Source organism: Sciurus vulgaris (assembly GCF_902686455.1).
Source record: "Sciurus vulgaris genome assembly, chromosome: 10".
NCBI lineage: Eukaryota > Metazoa > Chordata > Mammalia > Rodentia > Sciuridae > Sciurus > Sciurus vulgaris.
In genome coordinates this window covers 113,056,721-113,080,328 of record NC_136470.1, presented here as the reverse complement: position 1 = coordinate 113,080,328, position 23,608 = coordinate 113,056,721, and the positions used below count along the sequence as shown (strand labels likewise).

Genomic DNA, 23,608 nt, shown 5'->3' with positions numbered 1-23,608 from the left:
CTAGCAAAACAGTTAAAACCAAAATATAGCCATTCTTGGGAATTTAAAAGAAATAATACTTAAATGTAACTTAAGATGTACACTTGTGTTAGCCCACTAGAATAAAGACTAAAATCTACAAAAGAGATTCTTAGGCAAATGAGCCTGATAACTATCAAGAGAAACTGCCAGAGTCAGAAGTTTTAGTCAGTTTAAAGCCTACAGACACGGGTAGGCTTAATCTATGTTTGCAAGTAACAGAAATATAGAGATCTCTACTAAATGTTGTGTTTATATTCCTGATAACCTGAACAATGTTAAAGTTCCCAAATAAAGGCCTTATCCTCTCCAACCTTTGCTAGGCCTTGTTATGGGAACAACTTCTCAGTTCTTCCACCCCCTGGTGAGGAATTATTGACTTTCGTCATCTTTATAATATTCATTGGCATGTTCCAGATTCTGCAACATTTCTATTGTATCAATCTCATTTCAGTATTCATGTCTTTTTGTTCTTCTCTCATAGAAGCACCCATCCCCAGATGCCATTACAACCTGCTCTTCCCTTCCGGACTTCTACCATGGACCCCTTAATTGACCCGATTTCTAAAAAGGGAACTCCAAACTGCTTGCCCCACGCTGCCCCCTTCTAGCTCGAAGAAGCCAGATCGGTCATCACCCCCTTTCCCTACAGCAGTGAAGGAGTTCCTAGAATTAGAGGGGTGAATGAAGTCAGAATTGGGGACAGGTAGTTAGTGTAGAAATAGGGGATCAGTGAAATCGAGGAAATGAAGTCCATGAAAACCATCTGCCTTTGGAAGTCTGGAAGAATGGACTTTTTACATCTTAACTGCAAAACCAGCCCCTGTCACTTAGGCAGGAAGGAGAGAGAAGGCTTCGAAAAGAACTGGAGAGCAAAAGATTTTCTTATAAAAACAGAAATGGGGGAATATAATGTATAAAGCTGCTCTCCCGCCCTTTCTGGTGCAGCCATTTTCCCCGCCTTCCAACCACTTGTCAATCCGTGAACATCCTAGCTAGCTATTGGGTCATTAGTCAGCTTGCAAGTATCCTTTTCTGACATTGGTCCCCTGTTAGCCTGGTGGAATTCAACCTCCAACTTTCCCTTCTTGCTTCTCTCTCCTACACACTTGCTTTTCCTCCTCCTGGCTTTCCACTCTCTCTAGCACGCACCCTTTTTCTTTCCTTTCTCTTTTCCTCTCATTTTCTCCATTACCCTGCAGGGAGACACTCTGTTTGCTTAATAAACTCCCTTATGTGAAAAAAAAAAAAAAAGAGGGTTCCTAGCACAGATAATCCAAAATAATCCGTGGAATTCCTTGAGTGGTAAAAGTATTTGCTATGCTAATGAAATGACTTTTGAGGAGGGAATCTAGATAATAGTCATATGGAAGCTGGTTGCCAGAGAAAAAAAAAATCAAAAGGTTGGAATTTCAGTTACTAGATCTCTAGGCAGAGGAAGGACCCTGGATACTGAGCTTAGTTGCATGGCCAATGTTTTAATCAATTATGCATATGTAATGAAGAAACCCTAATTAAAAAAAAAAAAAAAACCCTCAGGACAGGAAGGCTGGGTAAGGGGGCTTCCTGGTTGGTAAACACATTCACGTGCTGGGAAATATGCTGCACCTTGATTCCACAGGGAAGGTATGGAAGTTCTGTGTCCCTTCCTCTTCCCCTCCATCCAACTTCAAAAGCCCCCTCCTTTTTCTTAGACTTTGCATTTCTTCAAGTTTGTGTCCTTTTAATAAGACCGTTAAGTAACATCTTTCAGTAAGTTCTATGAGTCATTCAAATTATCAAATTTGAAGCAAATTATCAAACTTAAAGAGGGATTATGGGAACCCCCAAATGTGCAGTCAACTCAGACACAAATCCAGGTAACCTAGAAACTTCAAGGTAGGCTGGGGACTTTACTTACAACCGATGTCTGAAGAAAGGGCAATCTTGTTGAGGAACTTGATGTTTAACTTGTAGGATCTGATGCCAGCCCCAGGTAGTCAGTGTCAGAATTGAATTATAGGATATCAGAGAATTTTTGTTAGAACACAAACCTGTCATTAGTATTTCTTACTTTTTTTATTATGGTAAAATATACATAACATAGAATTTGTCCTTTAAACTATTTTCTTTTTAAGTTTTTCAATGAAATATAACAACATAGAAAGTATATATAAACTTTTCAGGACAACTTATAAATAAACTGCATAGTCAGATTTCACAAACTTATATCCAGCATCTGGATCAAGAATAGCACATTCCAACATTTCAGAAAAGAAATGTGTTAAAAAGTAAAGAACATTTTTATAAAAGAAACCTACAGAGTAATTAAAATGGAGGTGAAAGAGGTAATCCCTTTCCCACGTGTATGCACATACACTCTATAATGTACTGTTTCCAAAATACAATTTTGTGGAAGGCTTTCTAAGGGATATTTGTGTTACTGTTAAAAAGCTTTTGTGGTTATAGTAATTTGGGGACAGAGTGAGTTAAGGCTAGTCAAATAGGTTTATCGTCTAAAGAGAGTTTCACAAATCTTTCAGATTCCTAGGGCCTATTGCCAGAACATTCTCAAGTCAGGAGAGGAATAAGGAAAATATCTCCTGCTCATTCTAGATATGTTTTTTAAATTAGGTTAAACTTACATAATACAATTTATCATTTTAAGACTAAAATTCAGAGGCATTAATATTAATGAGGTTGTAAGGCCATAACCACTATTCATATTTTCAGAATTTGTTCATCTCAAACAAAAACTCTATATCCACTAAACAATAAACTCCACCCCCTCCCTCTGGTCCCTGGTAATCACTATTCCCCTTTCTGTCTCTATGAACTTGCTTATTCTCATCTAAGTAGGATCATAGAATATTTGACCTTTTGTGTCCAGTTTATTTAATTTTGCATAATTTTTCATGTTGTAGCACGTAACAGAATTTAATTCCATGTTAATAATAATAATATTTTATGTGCATACCACACTGGTTTATCAATTATCTATTGATGGATATTTGAGTTGTTTTCACCTTTTACTATTCAAATAATGCTGCTATGAACTTCGATGTACAAGTATCTACATTGTTACACATTTTCAAAAATCCATTCTTATTGATTTTTTTTTTATAAACTTTTGGAGGTGTTTTATAATATGGAGGTCAAATAGAAATTAATGATAGCCCATACATTTTAGAGTCCAATGTTCTATTATCAATATTAATATTTGTTGATGCTGAAGATTCAGGGATAAAGTAATGAACAAAAAACTGGAATGTAATCAACAGGTATAGATAAGTATAAAGAAATGGTTAGTTAGAAAAATATAAAAGATGGCATTACATCAATTATCTTGTGCTTAATCTTTCTGAATGTTCTTTTACTAATATGTAGAAGGAGCTTATTATTATTTAAAGTTGATTCATTTTTCTTCAGCAACTAAAACATGCTTATCTTTGTCTAGTCAAAATTAATTTCAAAAGATAACATTTTTAAAAATTAGCATGGCACTTAGTGCTTTAGCCCCATATTCTTGCTGGACAGGCTGCTTGATGATCGCTCTCGTTCCTTAGTAATTTCCATCTCAATTTTGGCTTTGATTTTCTCCCAATCTATTTGAAGCTACAATAGAAGAAAAGAAAACACATGCTCATACAGTATAAGACATTTTTTAAAATCCAAAAGAACCAAGAATAAATATGCTCAAAAAAATGAAGTATATTTAAAAATAAGACCAAATAGAACAATTATATAACAAAAAAGCAGACTCTCATTGTGATCTAAAAGAACAAAATCTAATTGTAGCTATTTATATTGAAAAAGTCCCTTGGAGCTTTAGGGTTTCTACACAAGTAAGTACTCAGGGACAAGGCAAGGGAGAAGGTGGACTGTTCTCCTCCAAACCAGAGGAAAAAATGGACAGCACTCTGTCCACTAAACCATATTTCCAATAAGCCAGTTTTTCACATCTTCTACATTAAATTTTCCATGAGAAACCTAGTTATGAAGAAAGACAGGGAGACATCAGCTTCCTTTGAACATATTCTACGCAAGTAGCTCCTTTGCAACAACTCAGTGATACAAAGATAATGATAATCATTAAGACAGTAATAAAAATATATTGGAATAAGCAAAGGGAAGGAAAGGTTGGGAGAGACATAAAAAGTATAATTGAAAAGTGATAACATTTTTATTTAACTTCTATCCATGCTGCTGTCTCCCTTCTCCTAGCCCAGACCTACTCCTCTTCTAAGTTCATTAGCTTTGATGTTAGGAAAGGACTCCATCCCTGAGTTCTATAAGCAATTTCTTTAGGAAAACACATTCTACTGTTTAATAAAATTTGGAATTTGTGTCCTCTCTGAAGCAAGACTTGAAAAAAATTAATAAAATTAGAGATGAAAAAGGAGAAATCACCACAGACATCACAGAAATCTGGTGGATCACTAGGGACTAGTCTGAAAACTTATACTCTAATAAATTAGAAAACCCAGAAGAAAGGGATTCATACATACAATATGCCAAAATTAAATCAAGAGGACAAGAACACCAAAAAGACTAATAACTTGTAATGAGATAAAACCCCAGTAATAAAAAAAGTCTTCAACAAAGAAAAGCCCAGGGCCAGATGGATTCTTAGCTCAATTTGACCAGACCTTTTTAATGAAGAACTAATCCCAAAACTCCTCAAATTATTCTATGAAACAGAAAGGGATGGAACATTTCCAATTCATTCTATGAAACAAGTATCACACTCATAACAAAACCAGATAGGCATCAAGGAAAGAGAATTATAGACTACAATCCCTGATGAACTTAGACGCAAAAATACTTACTATCACCAAATTGTGTTCAACGTCACCAAATTGTGTTCAACAACATATCAAGAAGATTGTACCTGATGACCAAGTTATTAGTTTTATTGCAGAGATGTAAGGATGGTTTAACACATGCAAATCAATAAATGTAATGTATCACATAAATAGAATTAAGGACAGAAATCATTTAGTTATCTCAATAGACACAAAGAAGGCCTTCAATAAAATTCAGCACTCAGTCATGATTAAAACACTGAAAAACCTAGGGACAGAAGGAACCTATCTCAACACCATAAAGGATATATATGAAAAAATTCAAAGCCAACTTCATAGTAAATGGGAAAAAACTGAAAGCATTTACCTTAAAATCTGGAACAAGGATGTCTACTCTCACCACTAGTATTTAATATAGGATTAGAAATTCTAATGAGAGCAATTAGGCAAAAGAAGGAAATAAAAGGGATAAAAATAGGAAAGGAAGAAGTCAAATTGGCACTGTTTGCAGATGATATGATCCTATCCTAGAAGATCCAAAAAACTCCCCGAAAAGACTACTGAGCTAATAAATAAATTCAGCAAATGTCAGGCTTCAAAATCAACACAAAAATGAATGGCCTTCCTACACACCAATAATGAATGAATCTGCTGAGGAAGAAATCAGAAAAACAATTCCATTCACAATAGCCTCAAAAAAAAAACAAAAAAAAAAAAAACAAAACTTAGAAATAAATCTAACTAAGAAGGTGAAAGACCTCTACAATTAAAACTGTAGAACACTGAAGAAACAAATTGAAGACCTCAGAATATGGAAAGATCTCCTATATTCATGGATAGGCAAAACTAATATTGTTAAAATAGCCATACTACCAAAAGTAATATACAGATGCAATGCAATCTCATTAAAATACCAATGATATTCTTCACAGAACTAGAAAAACCAGTTCTAAAATTCATTTTGGCCTTGAATAGCCAAAACAAGTCTAAGCCAAAAAAAAAAAAAAAAGCAATGTTGGAGGCAACACAATACCTAACTTAAAATTATATTATGGAACTACATTAACAAAAACTGCATGGTACTGGCATAAAAGTAGACACATAACTCAATGGTACAGAATAGAACCCAGAGAGAAACCTACACAGATACTGTCATTTGATCCTTGACAAAGGTGCCAATAACATATGCTGGAGAAAAGACCATCTTTTAAACCAATGGTGCTGGGAAAACTGATTGACCGTATGTAGAAGAATGAAACTAGACCCTTATCTCTCACCCTGCTGGGAAAACTGATTGACCGTATGTAGAAGAATGAAACTAGACCCTTATCTCTCACCCTGCACAAAACTCAACTCAAAATGGATCAAAGACCTAGGAATTAGACCAGAAACTACACAACTCCTAGAAGAAAATGTGGGGTCAACACTCCAGCACATAGACACAGGCAACGACTTTCTCAACAGAACCCCTAAAGCTCAGGAAATAATGCCAACAGTTATTAAATGGGATGGCATCAATTAAAAAAGCTTCTGAATGGTAAAGGAAACAACTAGGAATGTGAAGAGAGAACCCACAAAGTGGGAAAAAAGTCTCTACTAGCTACTCTTCTGACAGAGGATTAACATCTAGAATATATAAAGAACTCAATACCTCCTAAGCACAAGGCCCTGGGTTCAATCCCCAGCATCACACACACAAAAAAATAATAATAATAATAAAAATAAAGAACTCAAAAAACTTAACACCCCAAAACGAAATAACCCTATTAATAAATGAGCAAATGAATTAAACATACACTTCTCAAAAGAACAAATACAAATGGACAATCAATACATGCAAAAATGTTCAACATCATTAATAATTAGGGAAATGCAAGTCAAAACTACACTGCAATTCATCTTATATCAGTCAGAATGGTAGTCATCAAGAATACAAATAATAGGGCTGGGGAGATAGCTCAGTTGGTAGAGTGCTTGCCTCATAAACATAAGGCCCTGGGCTCAATCCCTAGCACCGCAAAAAAAAAAAAAAAAAAAAAAAAGAATACAAATAATAATAAAGCTGAAGAGGATGTGAAGAAAAAGGAACACTTTCACATTGTTGGCGGGATTGTAAATTAGTACAACCACTATGGTACCACCCCCTTCCTCAAAAAACTAGCATGGAACCCCCATAAGACCCAGCTATACCACTCCCCGAATTAAAAGTTCATCACACTATAGCAATTTGGCATACTCATGTTTATAGCAACCCAATTCACAATAGCCAAACTATGGGGGCAGCCTAGATGTTCATGGATGGATGAATGGGTAAAGAAAATGTGGTATATATACACAATGGAGTCTTATTTGGCCATAAAGAAAAATAAAATTATGGTCTTTTCAGGAAAATGGATGGAACTAGAGATTATATGTTAAGTTAGATAAGCCAAACTCAGAAGGTTAGGGTTAACTGTTTTCTCTCATATGTGGAAACTATAGAGGAAAAAGGAAAAGAAAGGTGGGAGGTTGGGGCTCTCATAAAAAATCAAAAGGAAATCAGTAGAGGAAAGGGGCAGGGGAGGATTCATCAGGTAGAAGGTGTTGGAAGGGGGTAGTGCTGGGAACAATATTGGTCAAATTGTTGTTAAATTGTGTGAATGTACAAAAACGTAACAACAAATCCCACCATTGTGTATAACTACAATACACCAATAAAAAAGGTGGAAAGAGAAAATAAATAAATGAATGGTACAAATAAAAGGGAGAATTTTTTTTTTTTTTTTTAAAAGGAAAGCAGAGCAAATGTTAGATTAGTTAAAAGACTTGTTTCACAGTCAGGCCAAAACTTGATATTTTAAAATGGCAAAACACGTTGAACAAAACATTTATAAAGAGGAAGACAAAACTTGAATCTTTTGACCACGTTCCAGCCTTAAATTGACTTCCGTGTATTTCTCATATTAATCATGATAAAATGATACATTGCTGATACACTGAACAATTGTTGCTCTGTTGTACCAGAAGTACATCTATAAATTAGCTAGCTGTTATAATGTATATGAGGGTGCAAAATGATAGGATCTTACTGAAAATAAATGTTTCACTTCCACTTGCCATTCATCCAGTTTTTAAAAAATATTCTACAGATAATTTATTCCTTAGGAAAGAATATTTTTAATAGTAGGCTTCAGAAAAGGATGTTCTTTGGCAGTTGTCAAGTAACTTCTACATTAAAATCCATCCTATTTATTATAGGGAGTACCAATATTATTTGGTATTTGATTTTGCTCCCTAGTCAATTCTCATTCACAGAGAAGCAATTTGAAAATTATATCTAATGGCTCTCCATCCAGTACCCTATCCCTCTTAACTCTCAGCTAAAAATCAGCTTCTTTCTTTATAGAGAATATAGTGAGAATCAGGCATGAATTCACTTAATTTTCTCTTTTATAGTCACAAACTTACTTATACCTATACTCATCCTTATCTCTTTTCCTTCTCTCTAGGGCTTTCTCTCCACATATTTCCATGATTCCCTGTTCTTTGACTTCCTTTAGAATTCAATGCCTTCAATTATTACTATGCATTCATTTTTCTTCTCTTCACTGGCTCCTTCTCATCTTCCTGTCTCTAATTCTGTCCCCCTGCAAGCTACCACCTTCATTCTTCTTATTCCTGACTCTCTCTCTCTTCTAAGACTAATGAAATATGACTGTGTTCCTGCTTTTCCTCAGAAACATTGTGTGCATGTGTGTTGCTGGGAATGGAACCCAGGCCTCATAAAAGCTAGACAAGCACTCTACCACTAAGCTACATCTCCAGCCCCAAAAACTTTTCACTAAAGCCCCATCAACTGTTTTCAGTCCTTATCCTATACATCTTTCTGTATGATTCAGTTACTTATTCAGCAAATATTTAGCACTTAGTGTATACCAAGGATTGTCCTAGGTATAAGACCTCAGCAGTGAACAAAAAGATAAAAAACACTATCTTCATAAAGAGATAATAAAGACAGATATTATGGAATTCAGAAAACAAAACAAAAATGTCAACAGTGGGTCAGAAGTGCTACGGGTTTTGAAAATAGGGCAGGCAGGCAGTGAGTGCCAGGGGTAGGGTAGGTTGCATTGTTATCAATTTACTTGGTGGATTTCTGGTTTTATTTCAAGAACAGTGATCTGAGAAGTTGGTGTTTCTTAAAAGTTAACATTAAGAACTGAAAAAGCTGGGTACAGTGGCACCCATCAGTAATCCCAGTCATTCACAAGGCTGAGGCAGGAGGATGAAAAGCTTGAGTCCAGCCTCCAACTTCACAAGGACCTACGAGATTTAGCAAGACCCTGTCTTAAAATAAAAAATAAAAAGAGCTGGTGATTTACCTCAGTGGCAAAGTGCCCTGGGTTCAATCTCTAGTATCAAAATAGATAGATAGATAGATAGATAGATAGATAGATAGATAGATAGATAGATAGATAGATAGACAGACAGATAGAAAGAAAGACAGACCTGAAGGAGATGAGTGAACCCATGTGCACATCTGGGAAGGGCTATCACAGGAAAGAACAAGGCCCTGACATAGGAGCATTCTCTGGACCTTTTTGACCACTAACTACTCTTTGAAAAAGCTCTTTTATCAGACTGCATAGATGCTTCTGGTTTCTGTTCTTTATGAATGCTCTTTCTCTCTCCTTTGCTGTATATTCCTCCCCTAGACAATGTCAAGAAGGAAATAACATTTCTGCTCAATTCTCTTAAGTTTTTAGTTAGTATAGAATCTTGTACTAAAAGACAGATAAACAAGAGAAAAACAAGCAATTTATTAACATGGGCAATGTACATCATTCAAGAGAAACCTTAATGAAAGGCAACTCAAAACAGTGACTTAGAACTGTGGCTTATACAGAATCTCTAACAAAGAACAATAGATTTCAGAGAAGTGACAAGACAAAGGAAAGCTGTTTTAGGTTTTCAGAGGCAGAAAACTATGAAGGTAAACAAAAATAAGAATAAACTAAAAGAGCAAGATCTTTAGTGCCATCTCTGAGCTGAAAAAGAGTTGTCTCCAGCAAAGGAGAGAGAATTCGTATCCTATTTTTAGATGAAAATAAAGGAGAATAAGAGCTCTTCCTCAATTTGCTACTTCTTAATTGCCTTTTTAAAAAAAATATTATTTTAGTTGTCAATGGACTTTTATTTTTATTTATATGTGGTGCTGAGAATCGAACCCAGTATATCACACATGCTAGGCAAGTGCTCTACCACTGAGCTACATCCCCAGCCCTCTTAATTGCCTTTCTTTTTAGGTCAAAGAGGTCTATTTTAGGTTACCGTATTCTGAATTCCTTCAACAACCTCTTCACTGTCAACAGTCATCAGGGTTCTAACCAGAGATTTTTCATACTTTCCCTAGGAGATCCCAGCTGTTCATATAGTTTCAAGTATACCTTAGATGGTCATGAGAAATTTGGTTGTCTGGCTCTGAATTCTCCTTTGACAATAGCTTTTGGTGTTCACGCTTATATTTCCAGTTGGCTACCAGAGATCCTTACCTGGATACCCCAGATATTTCAAACAAACAAACTACACACACACACACACACACACACACACACACATATATGCATACATATATATATGTATGTATACATATATATGTATATATTTTTGTTATTTATACTCAAAGGTTCACAACTTTTATATTCTCAAAAATTCTTTATCTAGATTAATGCTGAAGTTATTCTCAAATGCCTTGTCTTACTTTATCATCTCTCTTCCCATCCCCAAATACAACTGTTCTTTTAATTTTACTGCTGAATTCTTTCTTACATTAATTTTGCCCCTTCCATCTTCTGATGGTACTATTATAGCCAACTTTTCAAATTGGTCTCCTAGTTACTATCCTCACCTCTAACCTACCTTTCATGGCAGGCTCTCAATTTCAAAACCTCCAAGTTTTCTCATTGCCCTGTTTAAGAAGTCTATTTTCTTGTTAGGTTGGTTTTTGGTGCTAGCAAAAGAACTCAGGTTCGTGCACTTGCTAGGCAAAAGCTCTACCATTAAGCCACATTTCCAGCCTATAAAGTCCATTTTCTTAACACAGTATGAAGACCTTTCAATGTCTAGTCATAATCAGTATTCCAATTAGAATTTCTCCCTGTTCTTTCAAGATCCCATATATTTGCTTTCTTATTATCATATTTCTTTAGCTGACTGACAAATCTTAAGAAATCTTAAGACAATTTTGTAGAAAATTTTAATTTTTTTGTTTCCATTTATTTTTGGGAATCAGGATTTTTTTTTTTCTTTTTTTCTTTTTAGTACTGGAGATTAAACCCAAGGGATCTTTACCATTCATTGCGCTACTCTCCAGCCCTTTTTTTTTTTTTTTTTTTTTTTTTTTTAAATTTCGAGACAGGCCCAAGTTGGACCCGATCTTGCAATCTGTCTAAAGTCAGTTTTTTTATAATAGACATTCTAATTAGGGTGAGAGGAAATCTTAGGGTAGTTTTGATTTGCATGTCTCATTACTAGAGATGTTGAATATTTTTTCATATATCTGTTGACTGCTTGTAGATCTTTTGTGAAGTGTCTGTTCATTTCCTTAGCCCATTTATTGATTGGGTTATTTGTATTCTTGATGTAAAGTTTTCTGAGTTCTTTATAGATTCTGGAGATTAGTGTTCTATTCTGAAGTGTGTGTGGCAAAGACTTTCTCCCACTCTGTAGGCTCTCTCTTCACATTACTGATAGTTTCCTTTGCTGAGAGAAAGCTTTTTAGTTTGAATCTATCCCAGTGGTTGATTCTAGCTTTTATTTCTTGTGCTATGGGAGTCCTGTTAAGGAAGTCTGATCCTAAGCCAATAAGTTGAAGATTTGGACCTACTTTTACTTCTATAAGATGCAGGGTCTCTGGTCTGATTTGAAGGTCCTTGATCCATTCTGAGTTGATTTTTGTGCAGGGTGAGAGACAGGGGTTTAGTTTCATTCTGCTGCATATGGATTTCCAGTTTTCCCAGCACCATTTGTTGAAGAGACTATCTTTTCTCATTGTATGTTTTTAGCACCTTTGTCTAGTATGAGTTAACTGTATTTATGTGGGTTTGTCTCTGTGTCCTCTATTCTGTATCATTGATCTCCCTGTCTATTTTGGTGCCAATGCCATGCCATTTTTGTTACCATCTCACCCCAATTAGAATGTCTGTTACCAAGAACACAAGCAACAATAGGTGTTGGTGAGGATGTGGGGGAAAAGGTACACTCATACATTGCTGGTAGGGTTGCAAATTGGTGCAGCCACTCTGAAAAGCAGTATGGAGATTTCCTTAGAAAACTTGGAATGGAACCACCATTTGACCCAGCTATCCCACTTCTCGGTTTATACGCAAAGGACTTAAAATCAGCATACTACAGTGACGTAGCCACATCAATGCTTATAGCAATTCAGTTCACAATAGCTATATTGTGGAACCAACCTAGATGTCCTTCAATAAAGAAACTATGGTATATATATACAAATGGAATATTATCAAGCCATAAAGAAGAATAAATTATGGCATTTGTAGGTAAATGGATGCAGCTGGAGAATATCATGCTAAGTGACATAAGACAATTCCAAAACACCAAAGGCCGAATGATTTCTCTGATAAGTGGATGATGATACATAACGGGGGGGGGGGGGAGGGAAGAATGAAAGAAGGATTGTGTAGACGGAAATGAGGGGTGGGGTAGGGGTGGAAGGAAAGATAATTACACAAATGGTATAACTCTACTTTGTGTACAACCAGAGAAATGATAGTTGTACCCCATTTGTGTACAATGAATCAAAAATAAATAAATAAATATGGTCTGTTGTTTTTAATCTCTCTCACTTCAGATCTTTCCCTCTTCCATGTTCGCCTCCCTCAAGACAATTATGAGAATTAAAATTAACAACTATATAACTTGTCACCTACATTTGCATATAAACTTCATGAAACCAGGGCCAGTTTCTGTCATGTTTACTATTTTTATCCCAGGCACCAAAAAGAGAACAAAAACTATCTGTAGCTGGCACTTGATAAATATTAAATGAATAAAAGATAATAATTAGGCAGAAAATGAATAATCACCTAACAACTCCTGTTGTAAAGCTTTAAAACCTGAAAGGCAGCATTGGTAGTATTTAAACCTAAAGTGATTTTTCCTAGTGTTGACTCTTTTGGATTGTCCTCAAAATTCTATACTTTCTTAATTTCTGCTCATGAGTTTGATATTTTTCACTTTCTTTTTCCTAATATAATGTTTTAAGCATTTCCTGGATCTTCTGCTTTTCTTCTTGCAAGGAGTATGTATTAAATATATTGAATGTATTACTTGAGTGGGTTTTATTTGCCAGACCTATTTTGTAAATATTTACACTGAACATCATCATGGAGCAAGTACAATGAATCTAAATAATAGATTTCTTGGAAAACGGTACACCGTGGATAATCACAGACTTACATATTTTAAATAGAAATGCCCAAATAACATTTCAGGGCTCATAAACAGAAATGTATATCAAATTTCTTTTTCTCTAATATTAGTCATGAATATTCATGTGGCATGCATTGTCAGCCCAAAAGAATTCACCAGATATTTAGAATAAATTTCCCAATAATAACAATAATGCTAACAATAATTATTATGCTATAAGTAATATTGATATTATAATACAATATCATATTATATAAATATATAATTATGTAAAATATATAAATTAATATATAAATATAAAACATTAGACAATAGATATATTATGGAACAAATATATGTAACATATAATTATTCCTGTAATGAATAGTTAATTGTGATACTTGGGATTGAACCCAGGGGCAATCACTGAGCTACATCCCAGATTCCTTTTTTGCTGAGGCTAGCCTCTAACTTATAATCCTCCTGTGTTAGCCTCCTGAGTTGCTGGGATTACAGGTATGCACCATGCCTGGCTTCTCAATATTATGATTTTGTTTCTTTTTTTTATTATTTATTTATTTTAATTAAAAATCATAAATTTACATAGGGCAATATTGTTTGATTCATTCTGTTATTTTTTCCCTCCCCCCCACCCCTCCCACCCCTCTTTTCCCTCTATACAGTCCTTCCTTCCTCCATTCTTACCACCCTCCTTATCCCTAACCCTAAACCTAACCCTAACCCTAACGCTAACGCTAACCCCTGCTACCCCCCCCTTATATGTCCTCATCCGCTTATCAGCGAGATCATTCGTCCTTTAGGTTTTTGAGATTGGCTTATCTCACTAACCATGATATCCTCCAATTTCATCCATTTGCCTGCAAATGCCATAATTTTATCATTCTTCATGGTGGAGTAATATTCCATTGAAAATATATGCCACAGTTTCTTTATCCATTCATCAACTGAAGGGCATCTAGGTTGGTTCCACAATCTGGCTATAGTGAATTGAGCAGCTATGAACATTGATGTGGCTGTATCTCTGTAGTATGCTGATTTTAAGTCCTTTGGGTATAGGCCAAGGAGTGGGATAGCTGGGTCAAATGGTGGTTCCATTCCAAGCTTTCTGAGGTCTTTTTTTTTCGAACTGGGGATCAAAGCCAGGGCTTTGTGAATGTGAGGCAAACGCTATGCCACTGAGCTACATCTGAGCCCTCTCAATATTATTTTTAAATGAACTTGTCTATTCAACTCTTAGTTTTGAAATAAAGAGTTTACATAATTACAAATTTGGCAAAGAATACATAGATGATAGAATATGACTACATTACAGACCAAAAGGAAACCAAAAGATCAGAAAGTAGTACAAATATCCCCCAAAGCTATTTTCCTACAGTTAAAATTTTATCTCAGTAGTGGATTTTTTTTTTTTTTTTAAACTGGGAATTGAGTCCAGGGGCATCAAGCCACATCCCCAGTTTGTCTTTGATGTTTATTTTGAGACAGTATTGCTAAGTTGCTGAGGCTGACTTTTGACTTTGAGCCTTCTAAGTAGCTGGGATTACAGGCAGGTGCCACCATTCCCCACTCAGCAGTGGGAAATAATTTTCATTTGGAAATACTATTTTATGATTTTTAGTCAACTTCCAAATGATGTTTTATGAAGAAGCAAAGTAGAAAACTGGAACATAATGCCATAGGGATTCAAAGTAGCCTATATAGTTTCAGGAAGAAAAGAAAAGAAAATGCTAAGAAAACCATGTTGTTCTGGTTATCCCACATGGGGAATTTGTTACAATTGACTGAAATATTACATTTTGGTAACAGTTGAGGACATACAAAAAAGATAAGGATGTTAAGTTTTTGCTATCTAAAATATGTCAGTGAGGGTAAGGACTATTATTTCCTATGCTCTTAAGGTACCTAATGTGAAAAATTACAAAAATACTAATGATGATGATGAGAAAAAGCAGAGCAGGCATTAATCTGCTTAAAAATTACACAATAAAATAAACTTAAGGTGGGTACTCAGTTTTGTTTTTGTTTTTATTTTTTGGTGTGTGTATGGGGTGGGGAGTTGGGGACAGAACCCTCATGCATGTTAGGTAAGCACTCTACCACTGAGCTACATCCCTAGCCCAGGTATTCAGTTTTAACATGGACATATTTTTAAAACTGACAAAATGATCAGGTGATTTGGTGATTTTCTGGACTGCTGAGCAATGTATTAATGGTAGCTGCTGTCATAGTTTATAATTACAGTGTAGCCTTTGAGATCTCAGGGACTCTGAATTTGTCCTAATAGTAGAGAAGACCCTTACAGGCCAAATGACCAGGATTCACTTCAGTATTAAGCAGATTCAAAGTTAAAAACAAAACGAAACAAAAAAAATTGAGCTATAAAATATGTCCCCTTTCTATCACAAAATCTACAGTTTGTAGCTATCCTGGATCCAGATGTTGAAGTTTTTCATTACTAAACAATAAGAATAGCCCCAAAGGCCTTTACCACCCTGAAAACTGCTCTGAAGTACATAAATGTAGATCACATTTAGTACTCTAAATATGATCAATGAATAATGTTAGCTTTAGTAGAAATCATAGGTGTTGTCTATTTTCTCTCCAAATCCTAAGGCTCCTATTGTACCCAAGGTATTCCCACATGTTCTACAAGCTACAGCAAGACAGAGGCTGTATCTTATTCAACCCCTAACACAGTACCTAGCCCAAAGTGAGATCTCTTAAATATTTTTTTTGAACAGTGAATGAATAAAAGGCTAAGGAAACTGGTTTAAAGAACTGGAAACAGGTCAAGACTGCCTGAGAATCATAGTTCCTGGGAATCAAACCTCTTGAATCTACATGCCTAGTGAGAAGAGATCTGTTGTCTGAGCCTTGTAGCATCAGTGGCTGTGGCCAGTAAGGCAAACTCTCTTGTTTTGACTCTTCTTGTGGGCTGATAAATATTGGAATTACTTTTTTTTTGTAATTGGAGTAGTAAAATCTGAGATTCTGGTAGGAGCCTGAGGGGCAAAGATTGAACCTTCCTTGGTCCTAGGCAAATGAAGTCTACCTAGCTAGGTACTTCTATGAGGTCAACCTAACCCATAGGATTCTACAAAGAGAAAGTATGTATTTATTTTCTGGCCAGTGCCCTCTGCTGTGTGGAAAATAAAAGTCCAAAGTTAGCTTTTGTCCTATTTCTATTATCTAAAAATATCAAATAGCTCCTAACCTTAAGACAAATTGACTTGAGTTAATCAAAACATGGCTATAAAAATCCAGAAAAAAATTGAGTGCTATAAGCTATGGTCACAAAATAAGACTGCAATATCATGAGGCAAAAAGTAATTCTTTTAAAAATTACAGTGGAAATCATTCAATTTTTGTCCTGTTAAAAGAATATTTTATAATTTATAAGACATACACATTATCATAAAATACTGTACAATACTTACACCTTCTGCATATTGCAAGTATCGTTTATTAGTTTCCTGTTTACCAAAGGTCTCTAAAAACTTTTGACGGTAAGCAAGAACTGTATCAACATGTGTTTTGTATTTTACAGCCAATTCCAGGGCCCTATAATGAGAAATAAAGCACATATAGAATTGCTTATATCAAACAAGTCTTTTGTTGTTTGTCTTAGAAAAAATTAAATATATATTTAATTCTGTAACTCAATCAAGCTTATGTGATTAACTTATTTTTAAAGTAATATTTTATTCAAATAGCAGATGAGAGTAAAGTGGACCACTGAAAACAATGGTATGATACTAAAGACAAAATCTATACATTGATGATAATTTGCAAATATATAAACAGATTAATCCTCATTTCCAGGCTTATTTTCACATGTAGGTTTTGGCCTACGTCTCTAACCACAGCAACCTGTGCATAATACACATTAGTTGGGTCAGGAACAACCCAGCAGAGTAAAGCTCTCCTACATTATTTATTTTCATCTTGTTTTAAAGTATGAACTGTGACAGTTTGACATATTTGACTCCATGGAAATGTTATAGGCCAGGCTATATGGGCAATGACTAAACAGACTCCATTTGTCCTTGATACTCCATGTTATGTAAGAAATACTTCTCCCATGGGAACACTATGACTCTATACCCATCAACAGTTGCTTAGCATAACATGTTTGGCAACACAAAATGGCAATTCTTGTATAATGAAAAGTTGTTCTCTTTTTGATTCCTATTTTCCTAAACAATGTGCCATGTCAACCATGAAGTCAACAGTGAGTGTCTAGATGTTAGTAATTTGTACCTAAAGTAAGGTCATTTTGACCCACTTCCTCCTTCTGCTAATGATTTTAGATCTCATGATGTTAGTTTGTAATTTTAAATTATAGCAACAAACACTTATGATAGATGTACTGACTTATAAAAACCCCTAACCCTATGGTCAGGGCTATTCTCCCAATAGCCATTTTTGGGGCATTATGTGAGACAGTCAGCCAGTCAGCTAATAAAGACTCTCAAATTTGGACTTCTCAGTGGTGATCATTCTGTTCTTAAGTTGCACCCCATAACAGAACAACAGTCAGTCAAAAATACATTAATTTTTCAAGTTCTCATGCCTTCGCATATGGCCTATGATTCCTAAATAGTACAATAATGATTAAGCAGAGCTAACTAATATAAATCTCTTATTTAGATGAAAATATTTTTGTGCCCAAGATATTTTGTAGAAGATAAAATTTAGAAGTTAGCTTTTATCCTAACCATCTCTATTATTTATCTAAAAATATCAAATAGCATCTAACCTTAAAACAAACTGAATATTATGAAAACAGACAAGTTAATCAAAACATGGCTATAAGAATCCAGAAAAAAATTAAGTGCTATAAGAATATAGTCACAAAATAAGACTGTAGCATCATGAAGTAACGAGTAATTCTTTTAGAAATTATGGGTGTGAAATTTTCTGCAACTTGTGATTCTTTGGTAGGAAAATCTAGTTCATTCTTAGTATGCTTTGGTTTGTCCTACTAATAACCAAGCTAGTCATTTTAAGAAGCATTTCAGAAATGCTGAATGTATTGATTGACAATTAATAATTGACAGACATTAAATACTTAATATGAAAAATATAAGACATGTAAAATACAAATGATAATGCCAAATAGCATTTCTTATAGAAACATATTGACATATTGCTACATCTAAAGGTCAGTGTTTGCTATCAATAAAGTTCCCTAATCTCTGTGATTGTCTTTCATGGAAAAAGAGGTTAGGCAGAAAGGAATGTAAATGAATGAGAACAGAGGAATGACAACGAAAGATAAGAGAAAGCAAAAAGCAATTCACAGTAGAAGAGAATGGAAGATGCCTCAATTCTTCTCTCTCATACATCATTCCCGTATTTATTTAGTCATAAGGCTCTGATTTTGTGGTACAGTATAAGTGGAGACTCTGGTGAATCATCCTTTTGGCACATTACTGTTCATGATGGCAAAGGAGATCTTGATGGTGCAAAACTGAAACTATTCTAAGTAAGGATACATAAGAAACCATTCTGTACTAGGGCTTTTCAAAAATTCCTAGGAGATAATTTAGTAAGGGAATATCAATATATATCATTATGCAAAAAGAGCAAGATATGATGTCTAATTCTGTGTTTAATCCTAAGTATTAACTATCATTACTATAATGATAAAAAGTATTAATTATCTGATTAAGAAATAGCTAAAGGTAAACATTTAAATAATAAGTGCTATTTAAAATGTCCTCTAAAAGCACACACTGGGTAAAAATGTTTCTTTACCACTTTTAGGAGAGAACTTACTCCAAATTATATAAGGTTTTGGGAACAGTATGTCTCTAGTTTTAAAAATGGTTATTTGGCAACCAAACAACTATGACATTAGATTCTAGGGTTGGAATAAATCCATGTATTTTAAATAGAAGGAAGTTATATAAAAAGATGTTATAACTTTAAAATATGATCTTTATGCTGGGTGTGGTGGCACTTCTAGTTCCAGCTACTTGGGAAGCTGAGGGGGAGGTTTACCTGCCCAAGTTTAAGACCAGCCTATGAAGCATAAAAAGACATCATCACAAAACAACAACAACAAAAATATGATCTTTTCCATAACTTGATTGAATTACTTTACATAACTGATATAAGATTAGAAATTATTTTTATTGAAGTATCAATACGGTTACCTGGAGCTTCTAGTTTCTACCTCTCTTAACTTCAATTTTTGGAAGGAGACTACCATCAAATATCTAAAATGGATCTTAAACAGGCAAATTGCTTACCTACAACTCTTTAAGAACTGCTTCTTCACTAAAGAAACTGAAGAAGACTTTAGAAGATGGAAAGATCTCCCATGCTCTTGGATAGGCAGAATTAACATTCTTAAAATGGCCATGCTACCAAAAGCACTACAAAGATTTAATGCAATTCCTATTAAAAGTCCAATGACATTCTTCGTAGAAATAGAAAAAGCAATTATGAAATTCATTTGGAAAAATAAGAGACCCAGAATAGATCAAGCAATCCTTAGTAAGCAAAGTGAAACAGGAGGCATCACAATACCAGACATTAAATTATACTACATAGCTAATAGTAACAAAAATGGCATAGTATTGGCACCAAAACAGACACATAGACCAATAGTACAGAATAGAAGACACAGAGACAAACCCACAGACAAAGGTGCCATAAACATACATTGGAGAAAAGATAGTCTCTTCAACAAATGGTGCTGGGAAAACTGGAAATCCATATGTAACAAAATGAAATTCAACCCGTCTCTCACCCTGCATAAAAGTCAACTCAAAATGGATCAAGGAATTAGGCATTAGACCAGAGACCCACAGTCTACTAGAAGAAAATGTAGGCCCAACTCTCTACCATGTTGGCTTAGGAACTGACTTCCTCAACAAGACTCCCAAAGCACAAGAAGTAAAATCAAGAATCAATTAATGGGATGGAATTAAAATAAAAAGCTTCTTCACAGCAAAGGCAACAATCAAGAATGTGAACAGAGAGCCTATAGAATGGAAGAAAATCTTTGCCACCAGCACCTCAGATAGTGTTAATCTCCAGGACATACAAAGAACTCAAAACTTAACATCAAAAAATCAAATAACCCAATCAATAAATGGGATAAGAAACTGAACAAGAACTTCACAGAAGAAGTAAAACGAATGGTCAAAAAAAATATGGAAAAAAAAAAAAAGTTCAACCTCTCTAGCAATTAGAGAAATGCAAATCAAAACTACACTGAGATTTCATGTCACACCAGTCAGAATGGCAATTATCAAGAACACAAGTAACAATAAATGTTGGCAAGAATGTGGGGAAAGAGGTTCACTTATACATTGCTGGTGGGACTGCAAATGGGTACAACTACTCTGGAAAGGACTATGGAGATTCTTTAGAAAATCTGGAATGAGGCTGCCCATTGCCACTGCCCCATCTCTGAACACAGCTGCCCCCATCTCAGGATACCACTGCTGCCACCATCTCAAGATGCAGCAACCTCCAACTTGGAACAACGGCCAAGGCCTGGAAGCCCAATACTGGGGTGCCTGCAGGTTTGGTTGCTCCTGGAGTCCTTCCTGTTGGGTGTTCACCATCTTGCTGAAGAGGTGGGAGAGAGCCAGACTCTTCCCAGCTCTACAAGTCCTGAAGCACATGGGGATGAATGTGTCTGGCTATGGTGGGTCAGATGGTTGGAAGAGGGTGTGAGGGTATCTTGCTCTCTGTTCACCCAGCCAGCTAGTTCAGCACCCACTGGGTTCCCAGGGCCCACTTGGGTGGGGCACTCGCTGGGCCCAGCATCAGCCCAGTCCCAATTCCTTCCCCAGTCTGGCAACCACTGATCCCCTGGTCCTGACAGATCCAGCATCAGTCTGACACCCAGCAGGGCCCTCCAGCTCCAGCAGTCCCCAGTCTCCCAAACCCTCCCTTCCCACCAACCTGGCCCAGCACTCACAGCTATGTGTCTGGCCTGCAGTTCTCAAAACCTGGTCCTGATCCTTCCAATACAGAGCAGCTCTTCAATAGGCACACAGGTCCAGTGATCAGCCCTCAGGACTGCCTGGGAAAGAAGTGCCTGATGTCTTAATAGGAGCTACTTTGTTTAAGGCTGTATATTGTTTGCATTTGGTGCTCTTAATCTTGATCTCCCCCTTAAAGGTGAGGTACTGAAAACCTTCAGGGTTACTGTAAATCCACAGGGTAGAAACTGCTAGACGGGAAGACACGCTAACAACATAAAAAAAACAAGGGAACAAAGCTCCCCAAACAAACCAAGATGTTCCATTAATGAATTCATTGACCACACAGTAGAAGAAATGTCAGAGGACTTCAAACTGTACATAGTTAAACTGACCCATGTCATAAAAGATGATATAAGGAGTGGAACCAGAAATAAATATCAGGAGGTAAAAGATCACTTCAATAAAGAGATAGAGATTATGAAAACAAATCAAGCAGAAATCCTCAAAATGAAGGAATCAATAAACCAAATTAAAAATTCAATGGAAGGTATCACCAACAGACTAGACCACTTGGAAGACAGAATTTCAGAAAACAAAGACAAAATACATAATTTTAAAAATAAAGTTGACCACACAGAGAAGATAGTAATAAACCATAAATAGAACTTCCAAGAATTATGGGATAACATGAAAAGACCAAATTTAAGATTTATTGGGATAGAGGAAGGCATGGAAATACAAACAAAGGAATGCACAATCTTTTCAATGAAATAAATCAAAAAATTTCCCAAACTTGAAGAATGAAATGAAAAATCAAATACAAGAGGCTAACAGGACCCCAAAAATACAAAATGACAACAGACCCACACCAAGGCATATTATAATAAATATGCCTAGCATACAGAATAAAGGTAGAATTTTAAAGGTCGCAAGACAAAAGTATCAGATTACATACAAGTGGAAACCAATTTGGATATCAGTTGGTTTCTCAATACAGACCCTCAAAGCTAGGAGGGTTCTCAGTTGAGTTCTACAAGATCTTCAAAGAAGAATTAACACCAATACTCCTTAAATTATTCCATGAAATAGAAAAGGAGGGAACCCTTCCAAACTGATTCTATAAGGCTAGTATCACCCTTACACAAACCAAAGACACATCAAGGAAAGAAAATTCATCAAGCAACATCCCTGATGAACATAGATGCAAAAATTCTCAATAAAATTCTGGCAAATGGCATACAAAAACATTTAAAAGACAGTGCACCACAATAAGTGGGGTTTATCTGTGGAATGCAAGGTTGGTTCAACATATGGAAATCAATAAACATAATTTATGACATCCATAGACTTAAAAACAAGAATCATATCATCATCTCAATAAATGCAGAAAAAGCATTTAACAAAATACAACACTCCTTCATGTTCAAAACACTAAATAAACTAGGGATGGTAGGAACATACCTCAACATTATAAAAGCTATCTATGCTAAGTCAATGGCCAATATCATTCTAATGGAAAAAAATAAAATTGGAACAAGACAGGGATGCCCTTTTTCAGCATTTCTATTCAACATTGTCCTACATTAATATAATTAATGGTGACTTTTTAAGATATGATCATGGTATTGGGACTATATTAAAAAACTTTTAGAGATATATATTAAAATATTTATTGGTAAAATTATATGATGATTGGGTCTATAATAAACAGGGAAGAAAGGAGATTATCTATAAATTGGTAATTTTTCAAGATGACTGATGGGTACATGGTATTCATTATACTACTCTCTCTTCTTACTATTATACTATTATATATTTTTACTATAATAGTATTATGCTAATATACTATGATACTATATTGTACATTATACTATTCTATTTTTGTGTAATTTTCCATAAAAAAGTTTTTTAGAAATTCCATCTTTTGGGGGCGATCCAAGATGGCGGACTAGAGGGTGACTGCATCTCCAGTCGCTCCAGAACCCAGGATTCAAGAAGGGGAGGCACTGAGAGACTCGGACTAAAATAGAGCCCTGGGGTGAGTCTCCCCACCCAGTGAAGCGCTGCCGGGGCAGCAGGCCCGGATTCGGGTGGCTTAGTAGAGTAGGGCAGGGCACTTAGAGGAGATGAAAGAGCAAATGCAGGCATTGAAGGAGGAGATGAAAGCAAATGCAGGCATTAAATGATCGCACCAATCAACAGTTAAAGAAGCAAATACAGGAAGCAAGAGATAATTTCAATAAAGAGTTAGAGATATTGAAAAAAAACCAAACAGAAATCCGTGAAATGAAGGAAACAATAAACCAAGTTAAAAACTCCATAGAAAGCATAACGAATAGGATAGAACACCTGAAGATAGAACCTCAGACACTGAAGACAAAATATTTAATCTTGAAAACAAAGTTGACCAAACAGAAAAGA

General features: G+C 35.4%; 1 protein-coding gene across 5 annotated transcripts in view; it reads right to left on the bottom strand.

The window, feature by feature from the left end:
- Positions 1-1,276: 1,276 nt before the first annotated feature.
- The window catches only part of IFT80 (intraflagellar transport 80), a 126,861-nt gene continuing 104,529 nt past the window's right edge, over positions 1,277-23,608 (bottom strand). For 3 of the 5 annotated variants that reach the window (XM_079155504.1, XM_079155503.1, XM_079155505.1), the window contains exons 18-19: positions 16,676-16,799; positions 1,277-3,612 (exon numbers count right to left, since the gene is read on the bottom strand). In XM_079155504.1, the coding sequence (XP_079011630.1) occupies positions 3,502-3,612; positions 16,676-16,799 (235 nt within the window). In that variant the 3' untranslated portion in view covers positions 1,277-3,501. The remainder of the gene's footprint in view (positions 3,613-16,675; positions 16,800-23,608) is intronic. The other 2 variants (XM_079155502.1, XM_079155506.1) reach the window with 2 other exon arrangements.